We start from the raw sequence: 17,158 nt of genomic DNA, 5'->3' as shown, positions 1-17,158 counted from the left end.
AGTTGCATAACACGGAAAATATATGAATACATTAGAATATTTATTGTATCAGGTTCAATATATAAATTGCAAGGAAGAAATATTAAGAAATTTAAATTTAATGAAATTTGGTACTTAGAAACTTAAAATATTTAAATATATAGATTTTATTATATATATAATATAAGCCGGATCAGATTTTTAACAGATCGAATCACGTAAAATCCATATCCGCTTCTTACGAGATCGGATCCTTATCGGATCGGATTTTTAACGGATGAGATATTTTTTGATACAATTCATATTCATTTATCAAGTTCCGGATCGGATCGGATCGGATACCCGCTCCATTAAAGCCCGGTGGGAATGATTGAAGCAGATATAATAAAAACACCTGGCGTCCGATTCTCCAGAAGCTTCTCAATTTCTTTTTTCTTATATAAAATAAGATATATGCCTTCATTCACTTGTTCAGTTGTACAAAACCAGCACAGATTTTGATTTCGCAAGCCAAAAAATTGTTAATCGTCAAGGTAATCTCCTGCAATCTTCTATTTTTATCTAATTTGTTTGTTTTGTTTGCTTTAAATGATTTTTGATTTAGTTATTATGTTCAATCCTAAGTGTCTCGTTCATTATATCATCAAAAAAATTCTATATTGAATTGATTTGTTATAGGAATTTAATAAAAAAGAGATTAAAAGAATTGATAGTCTTTATTCTTGTGATGATTTAACTGGCGTGTAATTCAACTCATAAGAGGTTTGTTATATGTGTATCTTCTAGCTATAATAAGATCGAAGAATTTCGCGTTTTTCTCTCTGAATTTATTTAATCTTTATTATTTCTATGTGGTCAAGTTTCAACTGATTTAATAATTTATGTTTCACCTTGCCAAATGTTGATATGTGTTAGTTTCCTCTCTTTGTTTTTCTGCAGATGTCCTACTCCAGGAGATCCAGGTGTGTTTCCGTGTTTAAATTTAAAATGTGTTTACGAGATGATGTATTTTAAGAAGTTGTACTTTGTTTTGTTGGCTTTGATATATTAGGTACTCTCACTCTCCCTCACCATACAGGAAGTACAAAAGATCAGTTTCCAGGTCTTGGTCAAGGTCTAGGTCCCTGTCTAGTACCAGATCAAGGTAATGACTTACATTTTTTATTGTGATTTAATCTGTTTCGATGATATATTAACTCATCAATTATTTATATTATCAACGTTGCAGGAGCTATGATTCCGGTGAAGTTGAGAATCCAGGAAACAATCTGTATGTGACAGGATTATCTCCTCGGATTACTAAGAGGGATATAGAGAAGCATTTCTCAACTCAAGGAAAGGTATATATTTAAAGCTCGCAGATTCCTTATTTCGTGAAAATAGAAATTACATTTTTGCTTTTTGGTATGGGTTGTTTGTGTGATTATGACATTCATGGTATGACATGTCAGGTGGAAGATGTCCATCTTGTAGTTGACCCATGGTCCAGAGAATCCCGGGGGTTTGGCTTTGTGACAATGTCGAGTGTGGAGGAGGCTGAGCGCTGCATCAAGTATTTAGACCGATCTGTGCTTGAAGGTCGTGTCATCATGGTGGAGAAGGTATAAACTCTTAATTCATCTTTTGCTGATTGCATAAGGCCTGCGCCTCCTTTTCCCGGTTGTTACTGGAATTTGTATGGGACACTTTCTTTCCCGTATAATTTAAATCCTTTTGGTATCTTGAGTTTAAAAGTTGTTTGTGCATGAAGTGTTTTTGGCAGCAGGGTAACTGAATGAGCAGCTCTTCATCAAATTTCAAATTAACAAATCAAATCAAATCAAATCAAACAACAGCAAATATCAGACTGTTAGAGGGTTGTATGCCCTGCATTTCTCTCTCTTGCAATTTAACATTGTATCATTTAATTCATCTATAACTCTATATCAATTAGTCATGTCTGAAGAATTTATGGTAACCACATAGCCTAAATACAACATATATGTCCCAGGCCAAAAGGCGCAGGGGTCGTACACCAACACCGGGGAGGTACCTTGGGCTGAAAGAAGTTCGTGGTAAGTTTACTGTTATTATTGTTTCAATAAAAATCATGATTAAAACTGTAAATTGAAAGCATCAATGTTAATCATACTTTTGATCTTTTGTTAGGGCATCGTAGAACTCCAAGTTATTCTCCTTATCATAGGAGCCGTTCATCCAGCTTCTCATCTGGACGGGGTAGGTGCAGGAGCAGGTCATACTCCCCCCAGTACTCCAGTAGGGGACCGAGATCCCATGGGAGGCGGAGGGGATCATACTCACCCTACTACAGGCGTCGTAGATCAGTCTCCTACTCGCGATCTTGCTCCCCATACAGTAGATCCCCAGTAAGCAAAAGTGGTTATTACAGGGGCTATTCTCCTGATGACCGCTACTACAGGAGAAGCCGCTACCGCTCTTCTTCACGAAGCATTTCCCCAAGAGGGTATAGGTATTCAAGAAAGAGATATTCCCGCAGCATTTCTCCTAGGCACTCTTTGAGGAGGAGATACTCACCAAGTGTCTCTCCTAGCATGTCCCCTCCTAGAAGGAGAAGCTATTCATATAGGCGAGGAAATTCTCAGGACAGCTGTTCCTCTGGTAGCCATAGTTTCAGTCCATCTTATGCATCCTCATACTCAAGGTCGCCCTCACCTTAGGTGTGGATACCTTGCTTGTTAAATCTGTAGTAGTGTTAAGGATTTATGATCTTGGGTCTGGTACCGGAAAGTGACGTTACTTATATTAGATATATCTAATTGGTTGCAACCTGTATGGACCTGTTTGACTTCGTGCGAGTGGGTGCTTATGTTGATGATTGGAGGTTATGCTTACTGTTGGTGTTTGTTTTATATTGATAATATTATTGTTCCAATATGGAATGTTCTCATTAGATTCATATTTTATGTATCAATTTATGATTCTTATTTGAAACTTATATTGAACTATTGAACTGCTGTGGTCCTTTTTAAGATTGTGATTAAGGTTTCTGCAATAACAAGTTTATTGATATGATCATAATCATATAAAAAGTGGTTATACGTGTTGCTTATGTTGAGCATGCTTAGCAGATTACAGGGTTATATCAATGTATTTGATAGTTTTATGTAATGAAATGAACCTAAACATTATATTTTACTAATGCTATACTCGAACAATCTGTAGACATGGTATTTAATCTCCGGCTATTGATATCAAATGGGACGTAAGGTTATAACAAAATCTCCTTAAGCCAGCGAGAAAGCTAAGTTTGAAAGGTTCAATTCGTACAATAAAAAAAAATCCAATCCCGCAAAGGATTGTTCATGGAACTACTTTCAAGATTCTTCAGACCATATTTTCTAGTATCATCCCGATTTTCATTGCTATACCATCATTCCGCAATTGGCGCCAGCTTGAAAAGCATAGATGGTTTCAGCTATTACTCAATTTTGTCAAACTCGTCCTATCCTAGTTCAAGATGCATTAGAAGAATTTTGTTATTACATTTGCCCTGCTTTCTTCACTAATCACTTACAGTTCGCAAATACCACGCAACAGCTAATTGAAGAGGCTTTGGTATTGAAATATAGCTTGTATCCCGAGTATAAGTTGGTAATATAAAGGAGTGATTACGTTTGTGATACAGCTGCATAAAAAAGAGGACTATCTTATTTTATATTCGTAAATGCATGACTTGCATTGCTGAGCTCGTTCATTCTGACCATGGTTTTGCACTCTCTCTAGTTTATTCATCAAGTCTCTAGGAATTTTATGAGACAGAGTTGGTTACCATATCTATGGTACACGGCACTCCTCTATATTCCAGATTTCTTTAGCATATTGACCAATTGTTCTATCACTGCTGAACTTTCCACTCCCAGCTGTGCTTAGAATGGACATCTTTGTCCATCTTTTCCTGTCCCTGCGAGTGGGAGGTCAGATTACAAGAGTTAGTATCATAATTAAATAAATTTATATCAGGAAGTTATCCATTGTAAACATACAAAAACATTTTGCAAGTGTACTGTTTCTGTTGTAATAAAGTCGTACTTTCAGAATGTATTGGTGGTAATAAGTAAATACATTGATGTGATGTAAATAAGCAGCCAATTAGATGACTGAGCAAGGTTTGGTGGTACAAACCTTGAGTTGAAAGTAGTTCATCTACCTAACGTAGCAAAAATACTTCTTGTATCAAGCAAAAACATTACTTCTAAGGAAAATAAGACGACCTGCAATTTAATTTGAAGTAATTTCTCTAACTATTTCTTTTTAAGTAATTTGAAGTAATTGTTCTGATATCTGTTCTTTTGTATACAAATTTGTACAGGATATTTTAGCTTATGCAAGAACTATGATATTATGCAAAGAAGTTCTTAAAATGATAATTTACACCGTTACTGGCAATCATCTTATTACTAAAATCTGCAAGCTTAAGCTTAGAAATTTATAGATTAGCACGAGAACAGTGACTTACTTGTAAGCTTCATCCACTTTTGTCTGGGCGTCGATGTAGCTGGGAAAATCATAACCAACAAGGAAATAATCACCACGACCATATCCAGAGTTGCCCTCTAGTGAATCAAGGAGTGGATTGTAGTCGTAGCTTCCAAATGCTCCAGACCTAATAAACTCTTTGGCTTCTTCAAATCTAGGATCTGGTTTAAACTGCATAATCATCAACAGAAGACAGCTATTTAGACAGTGAACTGAAACAAAATGTACAGCTAGATAGCATGGAAGAATTAGCATTATTAGATGGACATGAGAAAAAGACAGGGAAATGGAGACCCGGGGAAATGGTAATCCTGTATTGGAAACAAAAGGCAAAAACACATATATAGTTCCATTTAAGAAGTAGACCTTGTTAGTTGTTAAGTTTCCCTAATAAACCCACTTACAGCTTCACTCTTGACCCATGGTCAACGAGGAGGCCAAAATGGTGCAGAATTAGAAGATTACAACAAAAGATAACGTGATAATTTTTACAACACATAGGCAACTCAATAATCACTGATCTAGCCTGCTATTATTTAATTGTGAATCATATAATCCCTTTGTAGATGGTTGTCATTGATTGATATTTGACCTAGTCAATGCAAGTATTACGAACCTAATTCTCTAGAACCTCGTGATTATTCCGTTTTAAGAAAACGTGAGCGATAATAACCAACCTTTTTAATTGCCACATAAACGTGATATGTTCATATTAATTCCTTCCGGCAAAGTTAGTAAACCAAAAGAAAAGTCCTTTTGACATAGGACCATGGATCCAGTAGACCTAATACTGAAGAGAACATGTCTTCATGACTTCATCTCTTTGTTAATTTATATATATTTTAACTTTGACATAAAAAAGTTTGTTTATTAAAGGGCAGAAAGGCTGAACATCCTACCAGTCCATCTTCTCTTTCTTGACGTAGTCGTGGGACCTCATCCGCAGTTGCCCCAAAGAGGAAGAAATTATCCTCCCCGACTTCTTCTCTGATTTCCACATTTGCCCCATCCAACGTTCCTATAATGAGACAACCATTTAGTGCAAATTTCATGTTGCTTGTCCCACTTGCTTCCATTCCTGCTGTGCTAATATGTTGTGATAATTCACTCCCCGGAATAAGCATCTCCGCTACGGATACATTGTAATTAGGAACAAAAACCACCTGCAATTTTATTTGTAAGTGATGCCAGTGAAACCAATGATTTTATGTCATCTTAAGGATAAGCAACAACTGGCGGAAGCACAAATGTGATGAGACATCATTGTAAAATTTGTATACAAATTTAGTTCAAATAAGATTGCACATCAATGAACACGTACTTCAGAATGAAAGAACTTATGGACTAGTTTTATCATCTTATAAAGCCCGATTACAACTTTACCTTTAGGTAAGTATTAACCTCAGTATCACTATTGACAACAGCACCAACATCATCCACCAGCTTGACTATTCTTTTAGCATTAGTATATGTTGCAAATGCTTTCCCCCCGATCATGATGGTGCGTGGTGTGGTACTTTTCCGTTCTTCAGGGCTCATCTCCTGTCAAATGGGCATTCAAAAATTAATAACAGAATTAGCATAATCTAAAATGAAGTTTAAAGTAATCTATTCATCAATTTCAAGCCATGCGTATACATAAGAATATTGGGAAAGAGTCTTACCCGTTTATCATATAGGAAATGGGAAATAGTGTTATCAAGGACTATAGCATACAAGGTACGAATAGCAATATAATATGCACATATTTCTAAAGCTGGATTGTTAAATTATTCAGATATTATTCAGGTGGTTTCCTTCTTTCTAAAATATACTTCCTAGTTCCACCCCCTGGATACTTGTACATCAAACAAAGTGTCAAGATGCATGGTCTAGTCAAACAGATAGTTGTATATTTTAATATGATTTAAGTTGATCATGTTAATAGCCTGAAATTGAAAAGAGTATTGACAAATAAGTGAAACCTACCTTTAATTTCTTGTATCTGTAGACCACACCTAAAATGTTTAACAGCTGCCTTTTGTACTCGTGGATGCGCTTGACTTGTATGTCAAAAAGACTATTGGGGTTGATGCTCACACCTGTGACACGCAATACGTACCGAGCCAGCCGCTGCTTGTTAGCCATCTTGGCGGATTCCCATTCAGCATGTAGGTCCGCATTATCAGCAAACTGTACAAAGGAGTGTCAATAGTGCTGTCATTGCACAGCAAGGAAGCAACAGTTTAGACACATAATTTTTAATATGTTCTGAAGCATATTTCATGTAGCATACTTTTCGAAGATCCGTAAGTAGGTCAAGGTTTGTCACCCATTGGTCAGTTTTCAACCATTTAGTAATCAGCTGACTTAGCTCAGGACTACAGAACCGTAACCAGCGACGTGGAGTTATGCCATTTGTCTTGTTCTGGAACTTGGTAGGCCATACCGAAACATAATCTGCAAATAACTCATTCTTTAAAATATCACTGTGTAACTGGGCAACACCATTCACCTGCAAAGAAATGCAGAACAGGACGCCTTAAGCCCCATAATGAATATAACCATATAAACAGGCCTAGCAGCAAATTAGATCGAGTGCAAAGGAAAATATTACAACTTAAACGTTAGTGTTTAAGTATGAATGATTAACAAGCACGATGAGATAGCTCAACTAGTAAGGGCTTATCTCTTGTCGTCCCAGGTACTGGGTTAGATTCTCGCTCACCCGGTCACCCCCGAGATTTATTAGAAGAGATTTATTAGAACAGATAATCACTTTGCAAGGCAAATAAGTCAAATTATTCAAAAAAGTTATGAATGATTTACCGTATGTGCCGAGACCACACATAGATTAGCCATCCTCACAACTGGCTTTTTAGGATTATGATCCAAAATGCGCATCCCAGAGATTTTGCTCTCAAGTTCAGGATGTTTTGACTGTATCATTGCTACAAACTGCAAGCGATTTGGAAAAAAAAATTAAATAATAACAATTCAAAATGACGCATATCAAATTTTGTGATGACATAGACTGAGTGATTACCCTCTTATCAATTTCTTCTATTATTTCCATATGACGTGGAAGAAGCTTAGACATTACAGCCTGCGACCATTTCTCTAGAGCTTCAGGAAGGACAGTGTGATTTGTATAAGCAATTGTCCTAAGTAAATAAGCCCATTGTTAATTAGATTCTTTGAAATGATGAATTATAAAACACCAGAAACTTGCAGGGAACAAAAGTCAAAACATTAAGCTCATACGATCATTGGACGAATCAATATTTTACTAAAGAGAAGAGAGAAGGAAAAAGCTGAACAGTACTTTGTCATAACATCCCATGCCTCATCCCACCCAAGTCCTTCATCATCCATTAATATTCTCATTAGCTCGGGTATTGCAAGAGTTGGGTGTGTATCATTGAGTTGCACAGCAACCTTGCTAGGGAACTCTGACCATGGTCGCGAAGATCCATCTTTTCTCTCCTTGAATCTGAAAATTATGTCCTGAAAAGGCTTCCGGAATTATAGATAGCATGACAATTGACAAATAATGATTATGTTCCCTTCTACACAATTTACCCGAGTGAACATATGTGCACTACCCAGGGCAGTAAAGTAGTCATATTTGTAGAATAACCATGATAAAGCTAAGAATTATGCTTTTTTTAAATCACTCAATTTTGGGCATTTGCTCCCTATCCTACATGATAGCATGATGATATCATGTGTATATCCCTTCCACTAAGTGAAGTGTATACGGAATTGTTTCCATATTAATCGCTGCTGAGTTATATATCTACCACCATTAGCATAAGTTATCTATCCTGCATAACAGATCCGGTGTACTGAGTGGATTGTCTTCATTGACAGGTAAACTGATGCACAAAAATGCAATTGTAGCATAGGGAGCTTCTTTAAATTATTGATACAGGCAAAAAAGATTTTAAATTATAAACAAAATAGTGGGACTATATGTGAAACATGTGTCTTTCTCTTAGCACCTGTATTTCTTGCATACTTGATTACAATGGCATGTTATAAGGTACATTATAGTTAAAAAGAATATAAAGCTGAGATACGTGTCCACAGTAAGAATGGGGGAATGTAAGAAACCACACAAAAGTCAATAAGCAACCTGAAGTGATGCACTGCACAAAAAATATTGTTGCTTCAATCGCAGAAGCTTCCCATTTTCTGTAGCATCACCAGGATATAAAACATCACAGATCTGCATATAAATGATCCTAGATGAGTTACCTTGGTTGTGTACATTTCACTGTTGTATATCAAATGTGCAGAGTATTATATCAGAACAATGACTGACAACCGACCTGCTGAGCTCTAGAATGGAGTTGTGCAGCAGCTTCATACTGTCCATCATTAAATTGGAACAGGTTAAAGTCTTCAGAAATTGCTTTTGCTTCCCAAAGGCGAAGACTGTTAGTGTTCTTTGTCTTATATCCAGGAATTGGCACATCATATGCTAAAGCCTGCAAAACTTCTCCACCAGCCCATTTTCGGCTGTAGAACATTTGAACACGGAGAATGTATAAGTTATAATCTATAGGAATCAATATGTCATATACACCACAATAGTTTTCTGAACAGGTAAAATGATTCACTTGAAGCAGAAAAAAAATATGCAATCACTTACGATCCATCAGGCTGAACTTCAACATGACCAAAGAATCTGACTGGGAACACGACATCATGCCTGACAACTTCCCAAGGGCTAAACTTCTGCAAGAGTTCCCACAAAAATTCCCGTTACAAATATATCAAAAACGCAAATAGAATTCAGAAAAACATTTAAGTAAAGTATTGTAACCTCTAGCCAGTCTTCGGCAGTTTCTTCCTGGCCTGCTTTTGTGATCCGCTGTTTGAAAAGTCCATACCTGTACCTTAAACCATATCCCCATGCTGGCAGACTTAGTGTTGCCATAGAGTCCAGAAAACAAGAAGCAAGTCTTCCTAAACCACCATTTCCGAGTGCTGCGTCCTTTTCCTGCAAAATTTAACTTCTTTTTGTTATCAATGTACTGCATGTAGACATACATACATACTGTTGGAAAATGTGGGTATTGAGCCCCACATTGTCAAGTCATTTTGAGCCGTTATTGAGTGGGTGTCGCTTGGAGTATGTTCTCCTCCATGAGAGCTTTCCGAGGCACTTTGAAACACTCAAAATGGTTAAGGGATGAATGAGATACGATCATTCAAAGTTGGTACATTGAAGGTGGAATTATAGATATGAAAACTTGTATCCCACATTGAAATGGAAAAGGGGTTTCCATTGCTTTATATAGCACAACACTTTAGTAGTTTTAAAAGTGTTAGTAAGGTGTTGCTCCATCTCCTACATGCACGCACCGAAGCCTTCGGGTTTGCCCGCGTGTGCGACGTGCGGACACGAATGTAGCAGAAAATTGGCCCGAATAATCACGGACTTTTGGGCTTGGGCTCTTAGAATAATCACGGATTTTTGGGCTTGGGCTCAGTGTTTATTTTATAAATACGAATATGAATTGATTTGACAGTTATAATTCGATTCAATTACGGATAATAATTGACTCTCGGATTAAATTAAATAAGAGGAGTAGTGCACACGTTTCTCGAAACCTATATATTTTCGCTATAGGGTTTAGGGTTCACTCACTCAGAATACACAGTCGTCCTCCTAAACACAAACCCTACCTCTCTCTCGGTGATAGTTTCGTACTCGTTCAAACTCGCTGAAGGTGCTCGTTATCCGTAACGCCGCCGCTGCCTCGTTTTATCCTGGGAGACTATCGACTCACACATACGGTGAGAGGCGAAATAGCTTTAAGGAGACAGTTTCAACTGGACTCGAGGATCTCCTTTTGTTTATATCCTTTCTTTCTCTGTTTGATTTCGTTTACTCACGCACACACTTATTTGATTTATATGTATTAATCGCATATTGCATTCACAATCTTAAAGCTACGTTATTTTATACATTTGTGACTGATACATCTGTATCTACTTGTTTTGTTGAGTAACAGATCGATGGAGAACCAAACTGTGAACGATCCGATGAACATGATGGCTGATCCCAACGCACAGATCACTGGATCTGATGGGGTTCACCAGCAGTCGATTAACCCTAACACACAGATCGTACGATCTGATGGGGGTCAAAAACCTGTTGGACATGTGCCTTCGGGACATGTGCATGTGGGACACACTGTCATTGGACAGTTTAGTGTTCCTCTTGGACAGATATCGGCAGGATTCGCTCCTCCGATCATACCTGCGGTGCCTACTGGTGTGCATACACCTGTAGTACAGACGCACGTACCATATGTTCCACCTGTGGTGCCTGCTGCACCTGTTATGCCAACTGTGCCTGCTGCACATGCTGAAAAACCTGAGAAGTTCAACGGAACGAACTTCAAACGTTGGCAACAAAAGATGCACTTTTATCTGACCACGTTGCATATGGATCGCTTCCTTAAGGAAGAACCATCGTTGCTCACTGTTGAGAGTAACATGCAGACTGTGTATGCTGCTCATGCTTGGAAGCACTCCGACTACATCTGTCGAAACTATGTGCTAAATTGTTTGTCTGACTCGTTGTATAACGTATACAGCGCGAAGCTAACAGCTAAGGTCTTATGGGAGTCACTTGACCATAAGTATAAAACCGAGGACGCTGGGGCGAATAAGTGGATTGTTGGCCGCTTTCTTGATTATAAGATGGCAGACTCTAAGACTGTGGTCAGTCAGGTGCAGGAACTGCAGGTGATCATTCATGACATTCATGCTGAGAGAATGGTCATAAGTGAGTCTTTCCAAGTCGCTGCTGTTATTGAAAAGCTTCCACCTGGATGGAAAGATTTCAAGAACTACCTTAAGCACAACCGAAATGAGATGTCTATGGAGGATCTTATTGTTAGACTTCGTATTGAAGAAGACAACAGAGGGTCCGGGAAGAAAGTTAATGTTGCCACTGAGAAGGCAAACATGGTGGAGCATGCTCAAAGCTCCAAGCCCAAGAAGACTAATTCTGGTAAAGGGGCAAAACTGGCACCTAAGGGAGGGATTTCGAAGTCGAAATTTCAAGGGAAGTGCTACAACTGTGATAAAGTTGGTCATAGGTCTTCTGACTGCAAGAAGCCCAAGAAGCCCAACAAGAAGAAAGAAGCAAACATGGTAGAGAATATCTCCAAGGAGATGGGTGATATAGACCTCTGTGCTACGGTCTCTGAAGTGAACCTGGTCGGTTCTAATCCACGTGAATGGTGGATTAATACTGGTGCTACTAGGCATGTTTGCTCAGACAAGGCGATTTTCTCTTAGCCTCAAAGCTTCCGATGCTGGTGGGAAGCTCTACATGGGGAATTCAGCAACTTCTACCGTTGAGGGTGAAGGCACGGTGATCCTGAAGATGACCTCTGGGAAAAATCTGACTTTGAAGAATGTACTTTATGTGCCTGATATTCGCAAGAACCTTGTGTCTGGTTCCCTGTTGAATAAGCATGGCTTTCGCATTGTAATAGAGTCAGATAAAGTTATTTTGTCTAAGAGTGGTATGTTTGTAGGCAAGGGTTATTTAACCGATGGGCTTTTTAAGCTTAATGTAATGTCCGTTAAGGACGATAATGAAATGAAGAATTCTTCTGCTTACTTGCTTGAGTCTCCTAATTTATGGCATGCTAGATTAGGACATGTAAATTATGACACTTTACAACGTTTAAGTGCAAAAAAATACATACCTAAACTTACTATTGATTCAAAACATAAGTGTGAGACTTGTGTTGAGGCAAAATTAATGAGATCATCATTTAAACGTGTGGAAAGGAACACCAAAGTGCTAGACCTATTACATAGCGACATATGTGATTTAAAATTCGCTCCAACAAGAGGAGAAAACAAGTATTTTATTACATTCATTGATGATTGTACAAAATACTGCTATGTATATTTGTTGAAAAGCAAAGACGAAACTGTAGATAAATTTAAAATCTATAAAGAAGAAGTTGAGACACAACAGACTGAGAAAATCAAAACGATACGAAGTGATCGTGGAGGTGAATATGTTGAACCATTTGGGGAATTCCGTTCACAACATGGTATAATCCATGAGGTCACTGCACCATACTCCCCTCAGTCAAATGGTGTGGCTGAAAGGAAGAATCGCACTCTGAAAGAGATGATGAATGCGATGTTGTTAAGCTCTGGGCTTCCACAATCGATGTGGGGAGAAGCCATCTTAAGCGCAAATAATATTTTAAATATTACGATGCGCAAGAATAAGGCTGTAAGTCCTTACGAAATGTGGAAGAAAAAGAAACCAAGTTACCAAGACCTGAAAGTGTGGGGGTGCCTTGCAAAGGTACTGATCCCTACACCGAAGAAGGTGAAGATAGGTCCTAAGACTGTGAATTGTATCTTCATCGGATATCCTCCACACAGTACTGCATATCGGTTTCTTGTTCATGAATCCAAGATTCCTGATATTCAAACGAATACCATTATGGAATCAAGGAATGCCTCATTCTTTGAGACGATGTTTCCCTGTAATCCAGGAAACCAACAACCTACGACGTCTAAACGATCCCATGAGTCTGTAGATGACGATAATGAGAGTGAGGAAAGTGAAGACGAAAATGTGGGGTAGTGAGAAGGAGCAAAAGACAACGAACGGAGAAATCTTATGGGTCTGATTTTATGACCTATTTGCTCGAAGAAGGTGACCCAAAAATATATAAGGAGGTGGTTACCTCACCTGATGGGCCTATGTGGAAAGAGGCCATCAAGAATGAAGTTGATTCAATTATGCAGAATCAAACTTGGGAATTAGTGGACTTGCCAACTGGTTGCAAACCATTAGGTAGCAAGTGGGTTTTCAAGAAGAAGTTGAAAACTGATGGCACTATTGATAAGTATAAGGCCAGACTTGTGATTAAAGGATACAAGCAACAAAAAGGCCTTGATTACTTTGATGATACATATTCTCCTGTAACGAGAATAACGTCCATAAGGATGATGTTTGTTATTGCTGCAATGCGTAATCTAACTGTACATCAAATGGATGTGAAAACAGCTTTCCTAAATGGAGACATAGATGAGGAAATCTATATGGAACAACCCAAAGGGTTTGTTGTCCCAGGACAAGAAAGAAAAGTCTGTAGATTGGTGAAATCATTGTATGGTTTGAAGCAAGCGCCTATGAAATGGCATGAAAAATTTGATGAGGTCGTGCTGGCCAATGGCTTCAAAATTAATGAATGTGATAGTTGTGCCTATTACAAAGATAACGAGAGTGGCTATATCATGATGACACTATATGTAGATGATCTACTTATTGCCGGAAGCAATGATAAAGTGATCAAATCTACCAAGGACATGTTGAAATCAAGATTCGACATGAAAGACATGGGACTAGCAAATGTAATTCTAGGAATTCAAATTTCTAGAACATCAGAGGGTCTCGCATTAAGTCAACCACATTATGTTGACAAGATCCTTGAGAAGTTTCTTAAGGATGACTTTGAGAAAGCTAGGACACCTGTGGATATGACTTTGCACCTATCCAAGAACAAAGGTGTAGTTGTTTCCCAATTGAAATACTCGAGGATAATTGGTAGTCTGATGTACCTCATGAGCTGTACAAGACCAGATATTGCATACTCAATTAGCAAGTTGAGTAGATTTACGAGTAATCCGGGAGCTGATCACTGGAAAGCGATCATAAGGGTACTAAGGTACTTGAGGGGAACTCTAGACTGTGGACTACACTATGGAAGATACCCAGCAGTATTAGAAGGATATACTGACGCAAACGGGATATCTAGCAAGAAAGCACTTAAGTCTACGAGTGGCTATGTGTTTACATTAGCTGGAGCGGCAATGTCATGGACATTCTCAAAACAAACGGTGATAACTCATTCCACGATGGAAGCTGAGTTTGTGGCACTAGATAAATGCGCCAAAGAGGCTGAATATCTACGTCAGTTTCTGGAGGATATTCCAAGATGGCCAAAGCCTGTAACTGCAATAGGGATTCACTGTGATAGTCAATCCGCTATTGGCAGAGCACAAAGCACGATGTATAATGGAAAGTCTCGTCATATACGACGACGACACAGTTCCATTAGACAATTGATCTCAACCGAAATTATCACTATTGACTATATACCGTCAAAAGATAATATCGCGGATCCACTAACCAAAGGGTTATCAAGAGAAGTGGTTGAGAAATCATCGAGAGGGATGGGCCTTAAGCCTATTGTTTAACGGCATCATGGTGGATACCCAACCATTGCTGACTGGAGATCCCAAGAACTTGGTTCAATGGGACAACTAAATCATGATGACCAAATCACTGTGGGGGTAACCCCTGGCCTGTTCCTATGATGAGGAAACAGTGAGACCCGTAAAGTACGAGGTTGAGCTTTGAGCTTTTAATGATTTTTGATGAATACATGGAGTTCAGGAGTGAACGCATGGAATTCAGTTGAGTAAACACGGGTTACTCTATAAGATAAAGATCACCTATGTGGGAGAGAAGTGGGGCCGCTTCAAAGGAGAATTACGAGGCACAATTCTTTAGAAACTCCTGCAGAACCAGGACGATGTTCCATGGACAAAATGGACATACTCATGAGAGCTGAACGAGTCAGAAACGATATAGTGTAAGTATATCATCGTTTACACAAACGGTCGAACAGTTCAAGGACAAGCACATCTACTGCCTACGAGTAAAGTCGGTATGCTTAGTCGAGCGAATGTTCAAGGAGCATTCTCTACCTATCGTATGCTATATCTGATCGAAGAAACTATCACCAAGTCAAACTCCGTGTCTGTCTGTCTGGTGTGTGCTACTGAAATATCAATCTCATCCATGTGGGGGATTGTTGGAAAATGTGGGTATTGAGCCCCACATTGTCAAGTCATTTTGAGCCGTTCTTGAGTGGGTGTCGCTTGGAATATGTTCTCCTCCGCGAGAGCTTTCCGAGGCACTTTGAAACACTCAAAATGGTTAAGGGATGAATGAGATACGATCATTCAAAGTTGGTCCCTTGAAGGTGGAATTGTAGATGTGAAAACTTGTATCCCACATTGAAATGGAAAAGGGGTTTTCATTACTTTATATAGCACAACACTTTAGTAGTGTTTAAAAGTGTTAGCAAGGTGTTGCTCCATCTCCAATGCGCGCGTGCAGGGGGGTGCAAATTGTGGGTAGCACAAAATTGGCCTGAATAATCACGGACTTTTTCCACTGGGCTTGGGTTCTTAAATAAATATTCATTATTCAGTGTTTATTTTATAAATACGAAAATGAATTGATTTGACAGTTATAATTCGATTCAATTACGGATAATAATTGACTCTCGAATTAAATTTAATTAACGCGTTTAATTAAATAAGAGGAGTAGTGCACACGTTTCTCGAAACCTATATATTTTCGCTATAGGGTTTAGGGTTTACTCAATCAGAATACACAGCCGTCCTCCTAAACACAAACCCTACCTCTCTCTCGGTGATAGTTTCGTACCCGTTCAAACTCGCTGAAGGTGCTCGTTATCCGTAACGCCGCTGCTGCTGCCTCGTTTTATCGTGGGAGGCTATCGACTTGCACATACGGTGAGAGGCGAAATAGTTTTAAGGAGACAGTTTCAACTGGACTCGAGGATTTCCCTTTGTTTATATCCTTTTTTTCTCTGTTTGATTTCGTTTACTAACGCACACACTTATTTGATTTATATGTATTAATCGCAGATTGTATTCACACGTACATATATATTACTTTATAACTTTGGAGGTACTTTTAAGTTGGATTACCTGTTCAACAATTTGCTCAAGTTGATGACCTAGTTCGTTTAAAGCATCAGCATATGCATCTTGAATGTCCAAATTCCCAATTGCATTGGTCAAAGCTCGGCCTTGGAGAAACTCCATGGACAGATAGTATGTCTGCTTTGGGTCAACTTTGTGATAATGGAGATAGGTCTCATTCCATTGCTACAGAAGAAAAGAAAAAGGGCAAGTGTTTTAACAAATGAGAGGTGTTTGGCAGCTGATATTCTAAAATCCAAATTAAAAAGAAAGAGGGTAGCAAGCAAGGATTAATGACCTGCACAAGACGATCTCGAACACTGTGAGCAGCAGCATAATAGGCTTGTTCAGGCTCAAACTTGAAAGCCGAAAAATGAGGAGTGTAGTGAGCATGATAAGTGATATTGGATGCAATATCCACTGGGTTTTCAGCTACTGGATTAGCAACACCTGGGATTTTCTTAGCAGCAGAACCATTGTCTTTTTTAGTACCCTCCATTACTACAATCTTCAACAAACATAAAATAACATTAAAAAGTTTAGCAATACGGAAAAAGCAAGCACCTTTCTTAATTCAGATACAAGCTTATCAAGAGATCTAAGAAAATGTTAGAATATATAGAAAAAGGTGCGATATTTTTTATATATTTTTTTATGGTGAAGATGAGTGAAAATGACGTGGGTGGGCTGTATGTATGTGTAAATGTAACGTACATACAGAAATTAAAAAAGAAAATATCAGGGAAGAATGATCTACATTGATACAATACAAGAGTAATGGAATCACATGTTAAATTCACATGGGGTCTGTGAGATAATATTGGGAACAGCGTGGAGGAATGGACGGCACACAAAACTTTGCAACTTTTTACGACTCCAACTCAATGTGTCAAGGTCA

General features: G+C 38.4%; 2 protein-coding genes across 2 annotated transcripts; one reads left to right on the top strand and one right to left on the bottom strand.

Annotated features, from left to right (window-relative positions):
* The first annotated feature begins 379 nt into the window (after window positions 1-379).
* LOC141666467 (uncharacterized) lies at window positions 380-2,874 on the top strand. The gene is made up of 7 exons (XM_074472501.1): window positions 380-512; window positions 919-941; window positions 1,031-1,123; window positions 1,208-1,319; window positions 1,431-1,580; window positions 1,970-2,033; window positions 2,128-2,874. The coding sequence occupies exons 2-7, from the start codon at window positions 919-921 to the stop codon at window positions 2,655-2,657; spliced, it is 972 nt and encodes a 323-aa protein (XP_074328602.1). The 5' UTR covers window positions 380-512; the 3' UTR covers window positions 2,658-2,874.
* A 664-nt stretch (window positions 2,875-3,538) lies between these two features.
* Window positions 3,539-16,921, bottom strand: LOC141666466 (alpha-glucan phosphorylase, H isozyme). The gene is made up of 15 exons (XM_074472500.1): window positions 16,559-16,921; window positions 16,267-16,446; window positions 9,287-9,463; window positions 9,113-9,198; window positions 8,790-8,979; window positions 8,594-8,686; window positions 7,781-7,962; window positions 7,502-7,619; window positions 7,285-7,413; window positions 6,752-6,970; window positions 6,445-6,648; window positions 5,860-6,018; window positions 5,376-5,639; window positions 4,457-4,647; window positions 3,539-3,901 (listed from the first exon to the last, which is right to left on the bottom strand). Exons 1-15 carry the CDS (start codon window positions 16,757-16,759, stop codon window positions 3,775-3,777), a joined length of 2,520 nt encoding a protein of 839 aa, XP_074328601.1. The 5' UTR covers window positions 16,760-16,921; the 3' UTR covers window positions 3,539-3,774.
* Between the last annotated feature and the right edge of the window lie 237 nt (window positions 16,922-17,158).

Source organism: Apium graveolens, chromosome 6 (genome assembly GCF_009905375.1).
Source record: "Apium graveolens cultivar Ventura chromosome 6, ASM990537v1, whole genome shotgun sequence".
In the NCBI taxonomy this organism is placed as follows: domain Eukaryota; kingdom Viridiplantae; phylum Streptophyta; class Magnoliopsida; order Apiales; family Apiaceae; genus Apium; species Apium graveolens.
This window is presented reverse-complemented; position numbering and strand designations above follow the sequence as displayed.

What these genes read in the sequence shown, in the direction of transcription:
- LOC141666467 (XM_074472501.1), top strand. Translation starts at nt 919, where the DNA reads ATGTCCTACTCCAGGAGATCCAG. An exon ending in TCCTACTCCAGGAGATCCAG is followed by an intron (nt 942 to 1,030) that starts GTGTGTTTCCGT and finishes TTGATATATTAG; the next exon opens with GTACTCTCACTCTCCCTCAC. An exon ending in ATTTCTCAACTCAAGGAAAG is followed by an intron (nt 1,320 to 1,430) that starts GTATATATTTAA and finishes ATGACATGTCAG; the next exon opens with GTGGAAGATGTCCATCTTGT.
- LOC141666466 (XM_074472500.1), bottom strand. Translation starts at nt 16,759, where the DNA reads ATGGAGGGTACTAAAAAAGACAATGGTTCTGCTGCTAAGAAAATCCCA. An exon ending in GTGTGGTCTCGGCACATACG is followed by an intron (nt 6,971 to 7,284) that starts GTAAATCATTCA and finishes ATTTCTTTGCAG; the next exon opens with GTGAATGGTGTTGCCCAGTT. An exon ending in AAAGTGGATGAAGCTTACAA is followed by an intron (nt 3,902 to 4,456) that starts GTAAGTCACTGT and finishes TCCCACTCGCAG; the next exon opens with GGACAGGAAAAGATGGACAA.